This window comes from Podarcis melisellensis, assembly GCF_964234715.1.
Source record: "Podarcis melisellensis genome assembly, chromosome: 7".
Classification (NCBI taxonomy): Eukaryota; Metazoa; Chordata; class Lepidosauria; order Squamata; family Lacertidae; genus Podarcis; species Podarcis melisellensis.
The window spans coordinates 6,643,755-6,666,728 of record NC_138539.1 but is presented as its reverse complement, the minus strand read 5'-3'; the positions used below and the strand labels follow the sequence as shown (position 1 = coordinate 6,666,728).

At 43.0% G+C, this 22,974-nt stretch overlaps 1 protein-coding gene across 4 annotated transcripts in view; it reads right to left on the bottom strand.

Annotated features, from left to right (window-relative positions):
- Positions 1-22,974, bottom strand: part of AGO2 (argonaute RISC catalytic component 2) — a 54,164-nt gene that overhangs the window by 8,980 nt on the left and 22,210 nt on the right. For 3 of the 4 annotated variants that reach the window (XM_081918736.1, XM_081918737.1, XM_081918738.1), the window contains 11 exons: positions 21,955-22,074; positions 20,722-20,844; positions 19,930-20,063; positions 18,611-18,795; positions 13,294-13,453; positions 11,834-11,924; positions 9,880-10,074; positions 8,433-8,567; positions 8,089-8,190; positions 6,596-6,795; positions 1,948-5,388 (listed from right to left, as the gene is read on the bottom strand). In XM_081918736.1, coding sequence (XP_081774862.1) covers positions 5,280-5,388; positions 6,596-6,795; positions 8,089-8,190; positions 8,433-8,567; positions 9,880-10,074; positions 11,834-11,924; positions 13,294-13,453; positions 18,611-18,795; positions 19,930-20,063; positions 20,722-20,844; positions 21,955-22,074 — 1,554 coding nt within the window. In that variant the 3' untranslated portion in view covers positions 1,948-5,279. Of the gene's footprint in view, positions 1-1,947; positions 5,389-6,595; positions 6,796-8,088; positions 8,191-8,432; positions 8,568-9,879; positions 10,075-11,833; positions 11,925-13,293; positions 13,454-18,610; positions 18,796-19,929; positions 20,064-20,721; positions 20,845-21,954; positions 22,075-22,974 lie in introns of those variants that run through there. The other variant, XR_014170323.1, reaches the window with a different exon arrangement.

The window sequence follows — 22,974 nt, the reverse complement described above, 5'->3', positions numbered from 1 at the left end:
AGACCCTGAAGAGCTGTTCCAGACTCGGTGATCATGGGCTAGATGGACTATTGATCCGTCTGAACTGGTAATAAGGCAGCTTCCAACTATCCCCCAGAACTGAAGATGGGACATGGGACTGTGAAGCGTTGCTAAGCACGTAAGATCTAGTTCATTTCTCAAGGGGGTGGGGAGAGACTACACTGACTTCAAGAGATAAGGCTTGGCGCTCCTATTGTCTGCTTGCATATAACTGGATACTTCCAATCCCACCTGTTCCCGATAACTGTTTTTCAGCTCCGGGGGTGGTGGCCTTAGACAAATATATATGTCAGGTTGGTAGGCGACCCAGGAGCCCATATTAATGTTTAAGCCAATCCCATATCCAACAACCTAGATCAGAAAGAGTGAAGACTCATAGAACTATCTCCAAGAAATTGGAGCTATTAAGATGCTGCCATAGCCTAGGTCACAACAGTCTACATGACGCTTCAGATGTTGTTGAGCTCCCACCATCTCAGAATCCTGGTTATACTAGCTGAGAGCTGGACTCCAACAACACGCAGAAGGCACTAACTACGCTGGCTCCTCCTAACTTATGCAATCTTTTTTACCTACCTGACTGCTACATGTTATCTGAATTTTAGGTACAGGCAGAAGCAACTCAAATAACACAGGTAATCTCCAGCATGTGCAAAGCTGAGGAGGAACAGGAGGGAGGGCGTTGTGAGAATTCCCATCTCTCCTGAACAAACCCATCACAGCTCAACTTGAAGTCGCAACGATCAGCCACACAATACGTCCTTACAAGTCAAGACTAGCAACACACACACGCCCCTTGGCAAGTTTTTAGATGTGAATTATTCCAGTGCTCTAGCCATTGTTATCATAAAATTCAACAACACAGCTTCAAATGTGCTGCATATCCCAATCAAGTCAGCACCAGAAGAGTAATGAAAGCTAGGCAGGGGCTTGATTGCGCCTGTGCTCAAGACCCAAAGCTGAGGAGGAGAGGCAAAGAACTTGGCTGGGCCCAATACATGATCTAACATCAGTAACAACTCCAAAATGTGGTGTGGGGAGGAGATCTGGCCATGGCTGGCTCTGGGTCTCACTCCCGTTGTCATTTATCTCCGGCCAACAACCTCTGAGCAAGCAAGGGGCAACAATGCCAATCCTCATATGCTCCAGAAGGCATCCATGTTCTCTGCATCAAGAATGCATATTTTTAAAAGGCACAAGAGACCAATTATAGTGTGTTTTGCTTTTTCAGATAAAATGGCTTCAGTTATCATTGCTGGTTCATTGGTTTGCGCTCTGAAACAGAAGCAATTCCATTGGTTGCTGCTTTCTTCTTTTTTTTTACATCCCAATACTGCTAAAATTGTAAAGCAAACAAAAACAAATAAAAATAGAAAACTTGCACACTTGAATTCTATAGGGTGTTTCCACCACCCCTCAAATCTTCCCACGATAGGAGGTTCCTTACTTGGCAACATCAAATTGACAGCAAAACAACTGGTTTTGCTAGGGCTGAGATGTCAGCCCCTTGTTCTTCTTTTTTGAGACGTTACAGGAATTTATAAGCATCAAACAGGCAATAGCACAGATAAGAGAAGTGAGGGGGAACCTGCAGTCCAACAACATCTGAAGGGCCACAACTCCCATCCTCCCCAACCATTGTCCAGCTAGCTGGGTCTGATGGGAACTGTATTATGACAACATCCAGATTGTTGTATGTTCCCCATCCCTAGCACAGATACACATCCAGCAGAGTCTAATCCTTACAGGTGAAGTTTGAGAAAGGACTGCAGCATTTACAGGCAATGCAACTCTGAAACACCTGTTTGGCTACAACTGAGTGCTGATGCCATTTTAAAAAAAACAATTATGGAGGTCAATCAGACCCAGTTTTCTCTGCTTGTGAAAAGGGAACAACTTTTTAAAAAAGGAGAAAAAGAAGCCAAATTCCTAACAGAACCAGTTTTATTACAAATTGATTCCAACAATAAGTAGATAAAATTTAAAAGCACTTCCAGGTATATGACACAACCCTGGACTCCCCTCAGTTTTTTTTGTAAACTATTCTCCTTTGTTCTCATGGAGAATATTTTGGATAAAAGTGTATGAAATCATTCACCTGAGATATTGCTGTGCTTTCAAGAGTCATTGTAGTAAACAGCTGTGTAGAAAGATGTATTCTTTGTTTCAAATTGGAGTTTTGGTTTATGCATATATTATAAAAAGCAGTTCCTGTGCATAATCAGAGTGCCCTATCTTTTCAAAGTGCATTGTCAATTGTTCAAAAACGAGCTTTACAACCCCTCCCCCCGATGCTGAATCTTGCTAGACATTAGTTCACCATGCATCTAACAATAAGAAAGGAAAAAAGCCTTAAAAAAATAAAAATACAGTATACAAGATTAAAAGAAAGAAAACAACATGCATTTATCCTTTCTGCCATTCAATGATATCTAACTTTCAGAAAACGACCATATTCCTTCTACACAGGTAGATACTCACATGAAATTGCTGCACATGCCAGTGACAACATTAATTCTTTGGAGAAGGGTCTACACAAGCCCAGGCAACAATTGTGGGCATGCGTCTGCAGTCTGAGAGTGCTGATTCAATGAAGATAATGGAAATGGAAGAAATGAAAAGAACTAAGTGACTGCCAGCTAGCACCTAGAAGATAGCCGCTACTATTTTAGCTTGTTGCTAGTTAACAGCAGCTGTGGGAAAGAGCTCTTTGCATTGACTTGACCACCCAGTTCTGGATAGGAAGACAAGGAAAATTCTGCCATCTTGGCCCACCTCTTTCTGCCTGGTGTAGCTTCAAGATGACAGAGAAACAAGGAAATAATGAATTACTGCCACCTTATGTGCCAGCCTAGGACAGAACTAGCTTAGATTAGCTTTTAGAACCAGCTCGTTCACCAACTGAACAGTGGTGAACCCCAAATATCTCGTTCACATTTCAATCGCTTCCCTAACGCAAGCTGGAAAGTGCAACAAATCCAGGAAGAAAAAGGTAAGATGCTATAAATTCAAGGAGGAGATGTTGCAATCTGCTTTTCACAGCAGAATGACAGAGACCCTGACTGGGTCCTGTTTTTCTTGAAACAATCAAGCTACTGGAACTGCAGTGTCCAGAATTTTAACACACACACACTTTAAACAAAAGAAAACATGACATACTCATGCCTCAAAAGCCTGTCTGTTGTTCCAGCAGATCTGTTTGGCATTATGAGGCACTGATTACTAGGTGCAGACTTTAACTGATGTACAGCATAAATTAGATTCCTAAAATTTAATAGGCAACAACAACAAAAATTGAGCACTCTGTTGCCCAGGCATCAACTATCAGTTCTATAATACCGTAACAACCTTAGCACAGCCTGATCCCATTTCCCCCACTTCTTGAATAGAGAAGTGGGATCAAATCTTGCAAAACAGCTGTTCTGCTGTTCAGAAGAGAGAGAAAAAACAAATCCGAATGAATCTTAAGATGGTTTTACAAGCATAAAAAGTACTTAACACTGACTTGATGTGTTTCGCTCTTTTCTTTCTTTTTGTAAACTCCAGCAAGGTGTTAGGAGGGAAATTTCCTGGGCTTTCTTCGACAGTATCTTAGTAGTGTTCCTGTTGCCATCGTTAGTGCAATGGTATTTGTCGTTAGTCACCTATATGAATCTTGTGCAAATGTACAGAAGCTTTTATTTTAAGTAGATCTCTGCTTGAATTAATGCTCCTCCAAAGAGAACGGCAAACCTCCCCCACCTCTTCCTATTCATGTTACGCAAAACAGTTGACACTTCGCTGCCCAAGTACACGCCAGATCTCTTTCCTTTCACTTCTCTGTCTCAGATGATCGAACAGGAAAGTAATTTTTTGTGCTTGAATGAATCAAGAACTCTTCCTTCATGCCTAAACTACTGAGTGTTAGATCTACTGAGCTGGATGAGCTCAGCAAGCCCTTCCAAATATAAGCTAAATAAAACGATATATACACCAGGTAAATCTCTCAACCCTGCCTTGTTACGTCAGTTGCATATTCCTACTTTTGAAAGGTGCAATGCACCAAGCATTGCTAAAGCCTCTCCTCTATTCATTTCAAAGAGATGTGGGTAAAGCATCACACACAAGGCCTGTTGAAATGAATAGAGAACTTGCAAAAGCTACGGTTGGTGAATTCCAGCCCAAATCACTAGTGTCCCCATGATAAACTTCTCATCTCAAATCCAAAGCATTCCTGAATTTATGATATGTTAACAGAAGTAAGTTGAGCTGATCACTCCTTAGTAAATAAAAATAAATAGCATCTAGTCTATCATGTTAATACTGTGAACATATATAATTTTTACATTAATTCAAACATAACAGTGAAAAAGATTGTACTGTATCACCACAGACCCGTATTCTTTAGAAAAGCTTTGGAAAATTAAGTGTCACAGTCCTATAGGACAAACTCCATGATTAGTAATCAAAATGGATTTTTTTTTTTAAGGAAAAAAAAATACATTTTTAATGGCACGCTTTGCTAATCTTTCAATGGACCTAATAAAATGTATAATAAACTCCTTTTTCTTCCTGAAATAATTCCATTATTCATTCTACGAAAAACTTAAAACAGCACAATGAGAGACATTCAAGAACTTCAAAAAATACTTTTTTGCCCATAGACCCCCACAGACTGTTCATCTAGAAGACAGCAAGGGGCAAACCAAGATTCTCCCCTTTTGCATCTCAATACTAAACCATTTGTGAATGCATCCAAAATGACTGAGGATTTAAATGGCACCGAATTAGCACTTCATTTTCTTTTCAGGAATAAAAGCAAAATTCATAGGTTTTTCACCAACCCATTAAGCCTGATCTTAATTGGGTATTTTCAGATTAGTTACAAACAAGTATATCTGTAGAAAGGCATAACTAAATGAAAAGTGTTGATTTTAGCCCTGAGATCACAGCTCTAGATTTAGTTACAAAAGGTGGGTTTTGATCTGTTTCTTTTTTGTTCCTTTCTTCCTGACAAGCCGCTTCTGATTTTGGCAAATCCAAACTTCTAATAGCTGTGCAATTTTGTACAGGTCTGCAGTTTGCAATCAAGTCTGAAATTCCGGACGGAAGGCTTCCTTGCAAATGAAAAAAACAATACTAAAAATTAAAACCTAATAAAATTATGATGCATCACTCATTGCTGGCTGTCACTGTAGCTGGGGCAACTGTTGGTCTAAGTGCAGCTGGTCTCCTGTGAATCCAACTTGGAACTGAGTTACTTAAAGCACTGCAACATGTCAAGCGAAGTACATGGTGCGCAATGTATCTTGATGAACCTGAACGGCTTTTGCAAGTGCTTGATGATCTCTGCCATTGCTCTGACCAGACGTATGACTCCCTTCGGCACTAGAAGATAAGAGGGGGGAGGAAAGACAAAACTCACTTTATTTATCTACCCTGAAGTAATTTTCCACTCAAGGCAATTCTGATGTTTCTAAACAGTGTATTCAGTTCGTATCAGAGCATCTTTTAAAAATTAAAAAGCATGCACTCTACAATAAATCTAGCACACTTAGGGCCCATTATTAAGCCAAACCCTTTTCCCGGAGCAAGGGAAAATTACAGGCAACTCCAACTAGAGAATCAAAAATCTCCAATCGGCTTCAGTTCACTATGCTAAAACAAAATGGTTCTTGGTCTGCTACATCTGCTGTAGGAATACTGCTAAACCTGAGACATCCCAAAACCGTAACAAGGTTTGAGTGTGAAAGGACCCAGAAATCAAAGATGTAAGCACAGATACACATATACTCACACAATAATATAACCCCTTTAAAAAGTTTCAGTTACTCATCTGGAAAGCTATGTATAGGATCGCACTGTCATTTGATTATCTATTCTCAATACCATCCTACTATTCTAGCCATGGTTGTTTGAAGATACAGTGGTGCCTCGCAAGACGAAATTAATCCGTTCCATGAGGCTCTTCGTATAGCGGTTTTTTCGTCTTGCGAAGCAAGCCCATTGACAGCCTGGCGGATTAGCGCTACAGCTGTCAAGCGGCTTCCAGCGATCAGCTGTTAAGCGGCTTATCAGCGGAACAGCTGATAAGCGGCTTAGCGGCTTAATAAAAGGAAGAAAAAAGTGGAAAAAACCCGCGGGGGGATGCAAGATTTTTTCGTCTTGCGAAGCAACCCCATAGGGGAATTCGTTTTACGAAGCGCCTCCAAAACGGAAAACCCTTTCGTCTAGCGGGTTTTTCGTCTTGCGAGGCGTTCGTCTTGCGGGGCACCACTGTACAATTATCTTCCTATATTGATGGATTTTTATCTGGATTTATTTTACGTTTATCTAATTTTTAATTTAATCTGTTGTTCGCTGCTTCGTGGGCCTTTGGGTAGAAAAGCAATAAATGAATACATTTTAATAATGATGAATGACAATTTGAAACCCTCTACATAAAAATTGTGATTCGTTGTTATTATTAATCACAAGAAAGTGAGCCAGAAAATACTTTCATGGAGCTAGGAGAAGCAAATTATACAGCCTCCGGGCAAGCTACACACAGACTTGCACTCTGCCCATTTCCGTCAATCCCAAGCAAGTTTCTCACCTATCATGTTCTTTATCCACCAGATGATACCTGGCTCTGAAGGCAACCAGGTGTGCATAGTATGCTGGTGCAGGGATTGAAACAGAACGAGTACAGCGTACATATGTATGACACAGTTGGTAGGTAAGGATTTGAAGCTCATCTGAAGAGAAACGATTGTCATCCCAGAGAACGTGGTAATGAGATGGCCTGCTTGTCCCCTGAAAAGAGCACAAAGAAACAGAGGTTTTCTCCTTCCACTAGTCAAGACTGAACACACCACACTGAATTTCTATAAGCTATCCTATGAATAAATATAAAATATATCTATATAGAGATACAGAGATATATATATGAAATAATTCCTTTCATTTGAAGGAACCTATGAGTTTCATTCAAACCCTGCCCAGAAGCTTAACTATGATTTGTTTATTGCCAACAAGTCACAATCTGAAAAGCCATGCTTTGTTGTTGGCTAACAAATCTTGGTTTGTTTTAGCTATGGCATGTTAGGTGCAAACCTGGAACACTTTCATAACCAGAATTTGGCCACCTCACCTCAGTCCATCACCAAGTTACAAAGGCACAAGGCAAGAGCAGCTGGAAAACAAACCAGGCTGTGCAGAACCAAGCCATGGTTTGCTTGATCGTCTTTGCGACATTTCTAGGTTAACTCGTGGTTTGTTAAAACAAGCCATGGCTTAGTGTTAAATGAAACCAGGCCAATCTTAGTACAAACCTATTATTGTTGTTGGACACAGAGAGGTGCCCAAGACAGAGGAAGCTCAAAAGAGGTTTGACACATGCTGGGCTATAAGAAAAAGATTAAGTGAAGATAATTTGGTTCATCCCACTTTTGGAGTGTGCACCAATTGCTAGTTTAGGGGTTGCCGCAAGCTTTTTGGACCAGTGGGCACATTTTGGAATTTTGATTTTGAGAGAGTGCTGGAGGCACCAATCACAAAACAGTTGCTATGGTAACATGGAATCCCTTCAAGATTTCTTTTTTAAAAATGTTTCTTTTTATACTTTCTAAACATTTTATGAACCCCTTTTTCCCCATAATTTTAAATTTATTCTCATATAATATACCGTTTATTTATTTTGAAAATTTATAAACCACTTACTAAAAATAAAATAAAAATCTCCAAGTGGTACACACGTTCAATTATATATGAAATATAACTAAAATATACAAACCAATTAAAAACAAACATACATAAAACAATGGTTTTAAAATAAAACATTTAAAACAAATGTAACTCAATGATGCATCTGGACAGGCTTGCTGAAACAGAGGTTTTCAGCAGGCATCTGAAACAGTACACAGTGAAAGCACCTGCCTGATATCAATAGGCAGCGAGTTCCAGAGCACAGGGAATGCCACACTAAGGGTATGTGGTACAAGGAAGAATAAATAATAAATCTAGGGCACACACAGCTAAAACGCACAAGAGACAGAATAGTCATAACACGGTTGGTCTACAGAATGAGATGACACATTAAGAATATACCTGAATGCCAGCATGACTACACAGATAGAAGTCGAACTCTGAAGGGTGGGTGATTTTTGTGTCCACTGTTGTACCTGCTGGAATGTTTCCGCTTTTCCCGACCTGTGCAAACAAAAAATAATGAGACTTCAGCTTTTGTTTCTTCTCGTCTGTACTATGAAGCTGCAATAAAGGAGCAAGCAAAATGTGCATTTGCTTAAAAGGTTGTTTAGATGCTACAGTATAAATGGTTGATGAGCGTTTCTCTGTTACGATCGGCTTCTGCTAGATGGGGCTGGGCTACTTATTTCAACACCTGCAGGCTGTTGCTTATTGTCAGCCACTTTACAAAATGTGGTACCCACCCTTTCATTTTTGTCTGTACAGAAGAGTCTGGTGTGATGCCTTTTCTGCACAACAATAAATGTGATTCCAGGCTGGTAGTCTTTTTCTAGCTTAATACATGCTTCTCTGATAGCTAGCAATTCATGATGGAGGACCTACAGGAAAAAAGAGGGGGGGGTGCAGGAAATGTAACATTCTGAAATGTCACAAACACATAGACACTAGTATGAAAATGCATTTTAAAAAAAAAATCTGACTGTTTACATTTTCAGAGTTTGCTTCAGGTATTTCCCCTGCAGCAGAACAGGTGATCTTAAGACCTATCCTACATTCTTCACTTAATGAGATTAAACGAGATTGTTGAGAACTTGGAGGAAGATCAACATTATAATAAAAACCTGTATAGGTCCAGGCATGCTGCAGCGTTTGGCAAACACATTTTCCAGTGCTGTTAATCAGCCACATATAGACTTTTAAATCTAAGGTTCAGGCAACACTGAAATGAAAGGTTTAAGGATAGAGAGCGAGGGCCACAGACCTTGCCTGCACCCTTCTCTTGTGCAAATTCCCCCAGCCCCTTTCTGTCCAATTGCAGCATTATACAAGCCTTTGGGGTACCCTCCCAAACTAATTTTGAGAACCCAGCTTTAAAAAAGCTTTCATATACATATACAAACCCCAGAGAGATACCATCATTGCTGCAACAAGAACCCACAACTTACGAGGGGGTAAAATTCTGGGGATTGTGGCTAAAGCCAAAATAGGCAAAACCCATTGGATTCAATGGTGGGTGGGAATGCCAAAGTCATTTTTCCTGGAACCCCACAACTTCTCAACCCCTTTTTCTTCTTTTTTAAAATAGCCACACATGTAAAGCTGAATGAACACAAGTTGCGGGTTTTACGTATTCAAATAGCTCTGTTAAGGACCGATCCTATTATAATTTCAAGATTTTTGTGCTGGGGCACTCGGTGACTTTTATTTTTACAAATAGGTGTGCCTGGGATCAAGATTCCTTGGCTCAGTGGTCAGCCATTATCTGTGGTCTGCACTAACCCTCTCCCCCCTTTCCCGAGTCTCTGGCTCTTGCCAGAGAGGCGAAGAAACAAGCAGTGAGAGACTCATGTTGTCTTCTGCAGAATAAAAGGGAGAGGGCTCTTCTATCAGCTCACACCAGGCAACATTATGGATGGGGACTTCTGCCTCTTCTTCAGAGCACAACACGATGCCACCATTTGATGGAGTGTTGGACAACAGCCTTGGAGCTGCCACACTTGCTCAGCCTAAACTACCTCACAAAGTTATTGTGAGGGGAAGGAGCTACCCCCAAAGTCTTTCAAAGAAGGGTGGAAATACAAATGTAAGAAATAACCATGCATCTATAAAAGCCATCTATGCAAAAACAATGATATACAAAGAACACAGCAAAATGTAAATATCAAAAGCGTATGTGGGGGGGAAGATAACCTGTTGGAATTGCCCCTCAGAAACACCATCTCTGTAGAAAATAATCCGAGTTGGTTTGAATCGGGTTGATTTGTAGAACTGAATGAGCAGCTCCCTGACCATTGCAGCCAAGTCTTGGATGATCTCTTGGCGGTGCTGCTGGACTCTCACAGTGGCACAGTATCGATTAGGGTGGGCATCCATACTACCTACAACCTGTTGGAGAACAAGAGAGTTGTTTTAATGAGCTGGTTCATCTAAGAATATGGGGTAGAAACAGGAGTTACCTCATATCCCTTTTCCAAGCAAGTCTTCCAAGATCTTTAAGAAGAGTTTGGATTTGATATCCCGCTTTATCAGTACCCGAAGGAGTCTAAAAGCGGTTAACATTCTCCTTTCCCTTCCTCCCCCACAACAAACACTCTGTGAGGTGAGTGGGGCTCAGAGACTTCAGAGAAGTGTGACTATCCCAAGGTCACTGTCAGGGAACTGCCATCAAAGCGATGCTGGAGAAGGGCCCAGCAGGGAGAGAGGCAGCTCATCGGCTGGGGAAGGAAATCAGCGTAACACCAAGGATAAAGGGGGGCAGATGGGGGAATCGGCGAGGGGGCTCCAGGACTCCTCGCCGGAGACCAGCGGGGAGACCACGGGTCCTCCGCTGCCCACACCCACCCTGCGCAGAAGACTTCCGCGCAGGGAGAGTAGGCGGAGACTTGGCGTCAAAGAACTTCTTTGCTGGAAGAGGTTCAAGAAACGCCCACTGACGGATTGTGCCAGCGACTGAAACAGCCACGGAGTGAAGGGCTGTCCAGACAGAAAGGGTTAAACCAGGTAACCTAGCCAGGAGCGGCGGCAACTTACGCACGAGCAACCCCTATAACCATTACAGTCACCCAGCAGCTGCATGTGGAGGAGTGGAGATGCAAACCCAGTTCACCAGATTACGAATCTACCGCTCTTAACCACTACACCACACTGGCTTTAATCATTCTAAAGGTGACATTTTACTGAAGTAAACTTCCAATCAGTCTGTGAGGCTATCCTGTGTAGCTGCCACCCTCTCCCTACAAAGAGGGAGGCAGATGTTTGTCCAGCAGCATGGTTCCCCCCTTCCAAAATAACAAAAAAAAAACCCAAACCCATGCAGATTGGAGTTTTCTAATCCTTCTATGCCTAGAAGAAACAGAGGCTCTGCAACTATCCTGAAGCTTAACAGTGTCAACAGGGAAGACAAGATACACGTGTATAAAATTTGTGTGGTATGGAGAAAGCAGATCTCTCTTTCTCCCTTTCAAAAAAAATACCAGAATTCGGGGACTTTAGGCAACTGTAATACTACTATGAAACATTGAATGCAGAGAAACCTATCAGAATAATATGATATTTAAGGGGTCTTCGTGAAGTAGGTACATGTACCAGCCCAACGAGCCTGTCACATCCTTAACTCAACTACAAAGGCCGGCCACTAATTTACATCCCCAAGCAAGGGACGCAATATTGAACCTCAATATTGTCTCACCTTGCATCCCCACCTGAATCATTTGCATGGGGCAAGAAAAAAGACACATTTGTGAGTCCTGCTAGGGCTCCCTTTCAGTGAAGGAATAATGGACCAGGAGCAGACTAAGCATTGACTACTGCTGTCATTGTTCTTCATTTCTCACTACCTGGCTTGCAGACAGAAACCTCATCTAAATAGGATTAAACTAGCAGAAGGGAACAGACCCGGAGTCTACAACCACTCACTACAACTGCATGGGAGAGAAGGGGTCTTGTTTCAACTCCGAGATGAAACCTTCAAAAAAACCTACCCCCAACCAGACAGAGAACATAGCACCACAGTGTTTTGATCCACTGGGGGACACATGAAGAAAAGGAACTGCTCCCTTTCTAATGCAACTACTGAAAAACACTGTATGTACGGGGGTGGGGTGGGTGGGATATGTTTGATGTGACCAATACACAATTTACTCACAGCAGCAATGGATGGTTTTTTCCCATCTCCAGCTGGTGGATGAGTGACATCTGCACCCAGGAAAATTACAGGTTGCTGAAATACTGGAGGCCTAGATAACAAAAAAATAACAATGATACCGAATAGTCACATAGTAAGTTAACAATCAGTATGGTAAGCCCATATTGTGGGTAAAACCTCAGTGCCTAGGACTTGCTGATCGTATGGTCAGCGATTCGAATCCCCGTGGCGGGGTGAGCTCCCGCCGTTCGGTCACAGCTCCTGCGCACCTAGCAGTTCGAAAGCACCCCTAAGTGCAAGTAGATAAATAGGTACCGCTTTATAGCGGGAAGGTAAACGGCGTTTCCGTGTGTGGCACTGGTGCTGGCTCACCAGTGCAGCTTCGTCACGCTGGCCACGTGACCCGGAAGTGTCTTCGGACAGCGCTGGCTCCCGGCCTCTAGAGTGAGATGAGCGCACAACCCTAGAGTCGGACACGACTGGTCCGTATGGGCAGGGGTACCTTTACCTTTATGGTAAGACCACCTTTTCTTGTTCCACAGTGGCATTACCAAACAGGCAGAATGAGAAATGGCTTTGTGCTAAGCTTCTAAAGGCACTCCAAAGTGGCAAGAATTTGGACTGCTTCCAAGTGCCTCTGGAATGCAGCATGATGTCAAGGGCAAGACCTGCCCTTTCCCCAATTTGGGGTGGGGCAACCAAAATTTGTAGACATGCCAATAATACATGTGGATGCAATCTTTACACACACACACAACATTGATGGACCTGTTATTCAATAGCTGCTCCCCATTTTACACTTGGCAAAGGAGAAAAGATTGCTTATCTTTACAAAAGGGACTTATACTTTGGTTCACAAATGCATGTTTCTCTTAATTAGTGGAAAACAAACAGACAAACTTTAAAATGGCATTTCCCATCTAGTCATTCTTTGGGGCATTACCAGATATATATGCTTAATATAGTCAGGACTTATTTTTGCAGCCTCTAAAGATGTGTGCCCAGTTTTGGTTTTTTTTACTCCCCCCATCCCACTATTTCAGCTTGAGACGCACCCAACCCTAGCATGTTTATCATAAATGCAACTCTTAGCAATCCCTCAAGCACAATGCAACAAGATGCAAATTTCTTTCAAGTCTAAACTATGTATTATTTTTCATTTGTTTTATCCTCGCCATCAGGATTCAATGAACAAGGCAACTTTCATTTTGCGCTCTCTCTCTCTCCTCCAGCTACAGAATTAATCAAGCACTATGTGTATCAGATTCCAGGTTTTTAGTCTCACTATAATATGTTAATTAAAATCTAGCCATGGAAATAAACTTTTTTAAAAAGCAGTCCTACAGGACAAAAAAAAAAAAACATGCTGCACTGAATATAGCTATTTCTCAGATGCAATGGAGGTGCACATTTATAAACTGTCTACTTAATTAATTGTTTACAGACAGGAAACCCCTTACCTTCCCTGAGGAAGTAAAATGTTATTTACTCCTCCCAGTTTGACATTGATCTTTAAGCACAGATTGGAAAGTGTCTGTGGCGTCGTTCTCTGCACATTTTTCATCTGCACACACTGTGTGGCCATGCCGAGCACAGTATCACCAACACGCTTCACCTCAGCTGCCAAGTGAAAGAGAGATCCAGTCAAGTCACTCTGGCACAGAAGATTATCAGGCTACCTCTCGATATGAAAATAACCATACATTAAAATCAGGAAGACCAGAGTGTTTTCTACAGATGTCCCTGTCATCTAATACAAGTTGGGGGGGCGGTTCTTGGGGTGGGGGGGCTTCTCAGTAATGATGGTGCTCCGATTCTGGATGATTGCCCCAAAGAGACTCACCTAGAGTTTACGATCATTATATTTGAACACCAGGTAAAGACATCTTTATTTCCCCTATCTTATTGCTTTACAGATGCTGCTTTAAGATGTACTGTCTTTGTTATTTCACCAGTTTTGCTGCGTTTCTCTCTTTTTTTTCTTTTGCAAACCTGGGATAGTATATAAATACTTATAATAAACAAACAAGCCTTGTATATAACTGTAAAATACACCATGTTATCAGCTTTCTGTGGAAAAGGGGTGTGTGTAAAATAACATATATTAGCCTATGAAATGGGATGTGATTAAAATAATGCTGAGGGTTTCATTTCAAAGAATTATTGTACACTAATGAGCATGTATGCCTATTGCTGTGAGTGTTCAGAACTTAACTGGTTAAGTTGTTCTGAGTGTGCGTCACATTCCGACGTCAGCTGTTAGAAGCTGGGAGGAGACAGAAGCTTTTAGAAGCTCAGGAGGAGGAGTTTTTCCCTGTACTTTCACTTCTCTCTGTGTATCTGTGAGAGAGAAAAGACGTGCCTTTGGATATGGCTGAAAGAAGCCCCGGTCTTTGTTGGTAGAATGTTTTAATAAAGAGCTGTAAACAGACGGAGCTGTCTCTGTGTGCTTGCCAGAAGAAGGAAGTAAGTCTGCTTTACACCGCTGTTCAACTCTGCTAAGCCGTGACCTGAAGGGAGCAACAGTGGCGCAGCTTTGAAGAAGTGTGCCGGACCCGTTATAAACTGCTGATTGACGATCATAAAGTAATCAGGTGTCACGGCAGATCGATCGATATCCAAGAGGTTATGGAAGGTCAGCCAACGCTCGTAAAGCAGTCGGTGTGAGCTCCAGGAATGTCTTTGAAGTTAGCGTTCTGAGGCTGAGGGGCCGTCGGAGGCCAACGGGAGCTGACTGGATGCCGGAGAGCAGATGATTAATTGCCTGCTTCTAAGAGGCAATGAGAGCTGCTGATACAGAGAGCTGGCTGGAAGCTGAGAAGCAGCTGGAGCTAAAAGCAGCTGGAATCGTTACTCCAAGCAAGGGAGAGCCGTAGGAGCTGGTACTGAGCACTGGGTACGGAGTAAGTACAGCTTGGGGCACCTTGGGAGAACGGGAGAAGATGGCCAAAAGCCAGAATATACCTCTGGAAAAGCTCACTCTAAAGAGTTGGGCAATATGGAGCAGAAGAATAAGGGGATGGTTCTTAGTCGAGGGGCTTTGGGAAGCAAGCCAATGGGAGCCAAAAGCACCCCTTAGCTGGCCAGCAGCTGGAACAGGCGTTGCAAGCTGTGGGGCTGCGTGGGCTGAAGATAGCCAGCAGAGAATGCAACTTGAGCTGGATATGCTCAGAGCATGCGTTGATGAATCGCTGAAGCCTCATCTGGAGGGCGTTGAATCGGCCCATGCCGCCTGGCAGGCGCTGAGGAGTGTGTGTGAAAGCTCAGCGGGAGTCAGGCCAGAGGGGGCTGGGACAGTGTTGGGGAGCTGTTGTAATGCTTCTACACGTCTGTGTGATGGACTGGGTCCTGGAGAGGCTGGACTGGCAGGCCCTGTTCCCGATGTCTTGGCCTCTAGGAGCGCTAGTGAGCAGATCGGGGGGGCGAAGAGTTCCAAAGGCAAGTTTAAAAGACTTTTCACTTGTGCTGAAGCGAAGAGCAGCTTCAGGGGGGGCCAGGCTGGTGGGAGGCGCCGTTCCAGAAGGAGGAAGGCCAGGCCAGCTGGCAGCAGCCCCGGGCAGTGTTTTTCCACTGGAGTTCAACGTCTGCGTGGCAGTAGCCCCCACCGGAGCAGAGAGCCGAGGCAGGATGTTGGCAAGGACACTTCTCATGGGAACCAGACGGGTTTCCGTGGCAACAGGCCTGGGAAGACAGGCAGGCGTGGAACTGAACCAGGTGGTCGTGGTAAACAGGAAGAGTCTTATCAAGTTTCTGCAAGCATGGCATTGTTCGAAGACGGCCGAGTGGAAAATTTCGAGCTCAGCCTTGTTATTGACTCTGCAGCCAACCGCAACATGGTTCCAGAGACCCCTGCAGTCAAGTTGTGGAATTGCAAAGCAATTTCCACAGGACAAACTGTTTTATTTGCAAATGGACAGCGGAAAAATGTCACTAACTGTGGTACATTGTTCCTTTCTGTTTTGCAGGAGGCGGTGGATTTTTGTATTGTTCCAGGGGTGCATCACTGTTTGTTATCTGTGCCTTATTTGTTAAAAAAGGGTTTTCAGGTTTGTTTCCAGGGGGATTCCTGCACAATCTCCAGAGAAGGAAGACGACTTGTTGAAGTGAAACGGGGACAGAATGATCTTTTCGTTCTTAAAACGTCTCTTGGGGGTGAGGGGAAGGTTGAGAAAGCACAAGCGTTGCGTGCTGCAGTTCCCAACCAGCGTACTACAATTCCCGGTCATGTCTCATGTGCATGCGCATGGCATTAGAGAACGATTCACAATCCTTTAGAGGATTTGCAGGTGTTACCTGAGGTCGTTGCAGGTTGTAAGATTAAAAATTGTGGAAGTGCCATTAATTGTGACACTTGCAAGCAAGCAAAGGTGAGAGGGTGCAGTTACCCAAAGGTGGAACGTGTAGCCACTAAACCTTTTGAGCTGGTACACCTAGATCTGTCCAATTCTGTCAGGGAACAGAGTCTAGGGGGGGCCAGGTATCTGCTGACTTTTCTGGATGATTTTTCGCAGAATTCCTGGAGTCATGGTCTCAGATCCAAGGAGGATGCAGCACAGCTGATCAAGAGCTGGATTGAGGGAGTAGAACTAAGGTTCTCCACCAGAGTGCAAGCGATCATCAGTGACAGAAATGCTAGGTACACTGGTTCTGCTTTGCAGAAGTTCTTTCACGAGAAAGGGATACGTCACACAGTTACTTCACCCAATCAGAGGGGGGTGGCAGAGCTGAGGAGTGGAGCTCTGGTTCAGGCAGCACAGGTGATGCTTACAGAGTCTGAGTTACCTCCACAGTTTTGGCTGGAGGCGGTTAGAGCTGCATGCTTCACCTGGAATAGGACCTACAATTCGCTGGTAGGTGACACTCCGTTTTCTCTGTTGAATGGCCACAAACCCCAGGTTCACTTTCTGCGCAAGTTTGGGTCTCCTGCGGTAGTCTCTGTGCCTGAGGCTTTGCGAGGGCCAGATGGAGCCAAGTTCCAGAAAATGATCTTCTGTGGGTATGAGCCAGAAGCCCGTGCATGGCGGTTTGCTTACCCTTCAGGTGATCAGAGTAAGGTGCTGATCAGTAAACACGCTGAGTTCTGTGAGGAGGATGTAAAGTCAAAGTCTCCTGTCAGGCGTGATGTTCTCTCAGATTGTCTCTCTGATCCAGAAGACAGTTCTGATGAGGCGGAAGAAGAGGCTGAGGCTGCTGATGACGACCAGGTCACTGACCAGGGTCAGGAGCAGGATAGGGCATCTCCACAAGCTGTTAAGAGACTGCCCAAGAGTGCGCCTAGTTCTCCTGTGAGTGTGATGGAGAGGATTCGAAGACGCTTTAAGTCAGAAGGAGAATCCCATGATGCAGAGGACACACCTGCTGATCAAAGTGAGTCAGAGGGAACACCTGAGTTTGTGCCTAGGAGGTCCAGTCGCACAACAAAGGGTATTCCACCAGAGAGGTACCAGGCCACAGGTGCGTGGGTAAGTTTCGCACAGTGCGATTCTGAGAGTTGTGAGGTGGTTCCACAGTTGCCTAACAGGGACGCCAAGAGAGGGCGCAAGGCATTGGGGAAGGCATTGATCTCACAGAGTCTTGCTGAGGATGTTCCACAGGTGCAGTCGGAATCCAACGCAAGGGGGGGTGTGAGTGTTCAGAACTTAACTGGTTAAGTTGTTCTGAGTGTGCGTCACATTCCGACGTCAGCTGTTAGAAGCTGGGAGGAGACAGAAGCTTTTAGAAGCTCAGGAGGAGGAGTTTTTCCCTGTACTTTCACTTCTCTCTGTGTATCTGTGAGAGAGAAAAGACGTGCCTTTGGATATGGCTGAAAGAAGCCCCGGTCTTCGTTGGTAGAATGTTTTAATAAAGAGCTGTAAACAGACGGAGCTGTCTCTGTGTGCTTGCCAGAAGAAGGAAGTAAGTCTGCTTTACACCGCTGTTCAACTCTGCTAAGCCGTGACCTGAAGGGAGCAACAGTGGCGCAGCTTTGAAGAAGTGTGCCGGACCCGTTATAAACTGCTGATTGACGATCATAAAGTAATCAGGTGTCACGGCAGATCGATTGATATCCAACATTATTCACCTTTCAAAATAATGATTAGGTAGGTCTCTGACAACCTTTATAGAATGGGCTTCTGATGCTTAGGTGACAAAAAGACTGCTCGGCAGCATACACACAGAAGTGAAATACCACACACACATACAAAATTATTTGTATGCCGCCTTTCCAGACTTAAATCCATGCTTACCACATGAAAAAGTACATACTTACAAAGGTAACAAAAATTAGTCATAAACAACAAGCAAAACGCATCAAAAAGCACACAACCAAACTGAACCATTTCCACATGACTTCATCATAAGATGATCTAAATATAAAGATTAATATCATACAGCAGCAACAAAAACCCATTAAAAAACCCCTAATTCCTCAGTTCAAGAGTCTGTTTAGCAGCCTCAATTACTGAAGCTGGAGTCAGCCAGGGCCCCACCTTCCCCGGCCAGGTGTGAAATGGCCTGCAAGACAGGGAGCAGCTCTTCCAGGACTCACAGCCAAGATAAACACAAAGCTTTCTTCCCCTGATGCTTATCATACTACTTCAGAAAAAAAGTGCAAAGCCAAACAGTCAGTATTGCACTGCACACTAAAGAAGTACATCAGGCAGTTCCTCTGGGAACAGTATGCTGCTGCATTAAAGGAAATCTGTACAGAAACATCTAGAACACTATGAAATGCCAAGGCAATAAAAGTTAAATAAATTTAAATAGGTAAGTCAAATGTAACCCCTATATACTGACCATAAACTGGAGTTTTTCCTGGCAGAATGACTACTACCAGCTGCAATCCGGCGTAAGTGTTTTTTAGATGTCGGAACATTGGTTCCACACTATCTGCTCCCTGGGCATATTTACAGAAACAGGGCTGACCCTGGATGGGCATTCCTGCATCTCGTGATATCTTCCTCAGTTGTTCTGTGAAGGACCTAAGAATAAAAATGAATCAAGGCACACATTTAAAGGAAAGGAACCTGCACTTGACACTCATTAAAACCAATATAGCCTCGTTGGCTTGAGTGACACTTGAGTGTCTGCAATTTCCATATTTCTGATTATAGAACTCTTCTATTTCCATCCTTGGGGAATCCTCTAAACACTCAGGCCTATATACTGCTGCCAAGCAGATTCATGCCAATTCCTTTCCCTCGTGAAACAGCTACACTCCTACATGCAAGCAGCTGCACATACACTCCAAGGAAATAAGCAGTGTCTATATTCCCAAATACGAGTGCACACTTCAGGTTTCAGGGATCAAAACTCTCCTGACAGTTTATTATCAGTAGTAAATTTGGAGTGGTTTATGAATAAAACTAGTATTTATTTACCAAAGTACATGGAACCTTACAGTTTCAGAAGCAAGGGACAAATTCATGTCCAAACACTTTAAGGCTGCAATTCTATGCATAAATGCTTGGAAGTAATAGCCCTGAAGTCAGTAGAAGTCCTTTCCAAATTATGGTGCCTCGGTGCGGTCTTTACATTTTTGCAGTTCCCATTTCACACTAGCCAAATGCAACCGTCTAGCCTTAAAAGTATGCAACATTTCTAATATGTATCTGAAGAAGTGTGCATGCACACGAAAGCTTATACCCAGAACAAATTTAGTTGGTCTCTAAGGTGCTACTGGACAATTTTTTAGTTGCCAATAAGGAAATGAATACAGTGGTACCTCGGGTGAAGAACTTAATTTGTTCTGGAGGTACATTCTTAACCGGAAACTGTTCTTAACCTGAGGTACCACTTTAGCTAATGGGGCCTCCCACTGCCACTGCGCTGCCGCCACATGATTTCTGTTCTCATCCTGAAGCAAAGTTCTTAACCCGAGGTACTATTTCTGGGTTAGCAGAGTCTGTAACCTGAGGTACCACTGTATTTATTTGTAAGAGATATCTGCTCCCCAATACTTCAATTGTATTAGTTGTATTTCTCACATTTCTGAAGGAGTGCATAGTTCTGCTGTTATGTTCAGAAATCTAATGACATGCTTAATACTTTCAGAAGCTATGAGAACACGTTCAAAATCACTACCTGAACACGACTTCGATCCCTAACAAACTTACTTAAGGTGGACTTCAGTGCACTGGCGCTGTGGAGCAAAGCAAGCAATTGCCCAGACCTTGATTTCAATTCCAGTGTGAAACTGTTTGTTCCTCATATCCCAAACCCCTTGAACTGGTGTAGCTATTGCTTTGTTCTAGAAAAAGAGAGAAAACATAGTAGTGAGTGGTTTACTGCACAAAATAGCTCTGTGCTGCAATGGCTTTAAATACCTCAGTATTAAAATAGCAAGCCTCTACATTCTGGGGAGACCATTAAAAAAGAAAGTCTTCCACAGTACACCAAGGCATCTTGATCAGTCTCCCCCTTGGCCAGGAGTAAATGCATCCCAGACCCAGAATAAACCATGACTTCCGATCTCTGTATCCTTTTCCCTGCACACAACAAACTACATGTACAATCATCCACGAGCTATATTGGTAACATCAGTGGAAAAGACTGTCAGGGTAACTGCATCTATTGACAATACATATTTTTCTTGGCCAAATGCTAAAGGGCAGCATTTGAGACTGCAAGATCGTCTACAGTATCACTGGAACAACTCCAAGAGAAAAGTATGTGCAAAAGATTCCCTGCAATGAAACCTCTCCACTGGGAAGAAATAGGGGGACAAGAGAGTAACCCACCCTCCTGTAGATACTCAAAGTATACACACAGCAGCATCTGAAAGCCACACACAGTAAATTCTGAAATTGTGGCAAAGTACAACACTAACCATGATTCAACGTCCTTACTATACATACAAATGGGGGGGGGGGATCACTGCAGATCCCACAGGATCTTGGTTTACATACCCTGCCTCCGTAGAGAATTGAAGGAGGCTGTAGGACCCGCCCAGTCACATCCGTCATTTCATCTTTCACCATTATTCCAAATTCACGAACAAAAGGGTCAGTATTAAAACTTGCACTTCGCATCTAGAAACAAAAGATAAACCAATGATGAGACAAATCCTTCATTAAAATACAATTCAAAACATCGAATTTGTCTGGATATGGCTCAGAAAACAGAGTGGGAATGAGCAGTTTCTGAGAACTGAGACTGAAGGACAATGCTATATGAATACCTGCTGCTTTTCTTCACTTATTGTTCCCCGGCCTTCAGCCCCTCTTACACTGCTCCACTTTTCTACCATATACCATACTGTTGGCTAAAAAGTTATCAAGCTCTTTAAATGTCCAAACCTGGGAGGCAGTGTTATGTTTAGTAAATGAACCAAAAATAGATAATTTATGGCAAGACCAGAATGCGTTTTTCTTTTTTGCACACCATTATACAATTATTATTATCACCATCATCATCATCATTATTATTATATTAAATTAATATTATATTATATTATATTATATTATATTATATTATATTATATTATATTATATAGTTATATTAAAAACACAATAAAACATCAAGCATTAAAAACTTCCCTAAACAGGGCTGCCTTCAGATGTCTTCTAAAAGTCAGATAATTGTTTATTTCCTTGACATCTGGTGGGAAGGCGTTCCATAGGGCGGTTGCCACTACCGAAAAGGTCCTCTGCCTGGTTCCCTGTAACCTCACTTCTCGCAGTGAGGGAACTGCCAGAAGGCCCTCAGAGCTGGACTTCAGTGTCCAGGCTGGACGATGGGGGTGGAGACGCTCCTTCAGGTATACAGTGATACCTCAGGTTAAGAACTTAATTGGTTCTGGAGGTCCATTCTTAACCTGAAACTGTTCTTAACCTGAGGTACAACTTTAGCTAATGGGGTCTCCCGCTGCTGCTGCGCTGCGGCCGTGCAATTTCTGTTCTCATCCTGAAGCAAAGTTCTTAACCCGAGGTACTATTTCTGGTTAGCGGAGTCTGTAACCTGAAGCGTCTGTAACCTGAGGTACCACTGTACTGAGCCGAGGCCATTTAGGGCTTTAAAAGTCAGCACCAACACTCTGAATTGTGCTCAGAAATGTCCTGGGAGCCAATGAAGTTCTTTCAGGATCAGTGTTATATGATCAAGCTATAAACCAATTCCAGGGACAGAGGAAGAGGACTCACCAGTTTACTAATCTCTTCTTGACGGTCAGGTGCTGATCTAGCAGTTGCTCTTATCATAGTGGAAGTTTGATTGTCTGTCAGCTTCTTTATACACCTCTGTCCTGCCACTATGTTGCATACCTGTACAAAGACCAAACACAAATTAGTTGTTGTTTTTTAATATCCAGGGGAACAGACATACTACTCTGTAAAATAGCAAAGAATCTTATGGAACCTTAAAACTAACAAGATAGATAGCGATATGAGGATGTTAGAAACTGTTATTACATTGGGATTTGAGTGATAGCCCATTGAAGGAACTGGTCAAGTTCAAAGCTACTAATGTTAGAAACTGTTATTACATTGGGATTCGAGTGATATCCCATTGAAGGAACTGGTCAAGTTCAAAGCTACTAATCTTTGGCAGTACCAACAAGCATTTGATTGGGCCTCAGATAAATCAGATCTAAACAAACAACCCCAAAACATACATTGTGCCTTCATGTGAAGCAATCCCCAAAAGGCATCACAGAGTCCCATTATCTTCTAGCTGTTTACAAACATGCACCACACCAGGTCATTTGAGGGAATGAGAAGCCGCTGCACACCCAATATCCCCATCGAGACACCCCTTCACTTGGCCAATGCCATAAGATCAGAGCTGGTCTGGATAAAGGAAGCAACTTTCCACTGAATAGGCTCTATAAGCACTTTTGGCATTGGTTTTATTCCCCCCTAATATGGAGGGAAATGGCAGCCAATAGGAAACAGCTTTTCTACTCCAGCTGGCCATTAAAGAACTTGTAACTAAGAACTTGTATGTGAGCTTAGATATTTCCTCCTTCCTCCCAATTCAGTGTACGTGTGTGATGCCTTTTTCCACTGTAAGCCTGATCTGAAAGTCTTCTTTGGTTAAAGAGCAAGGTTAACATACTTTAAATAAATAAAAACATATCAACCTTTCAACTAAACTACTTCCAACAATGGGGGACGGGGGACCTGTTAGAAATATAGAGTGAGGCTGACCCTCCTACACAGAAA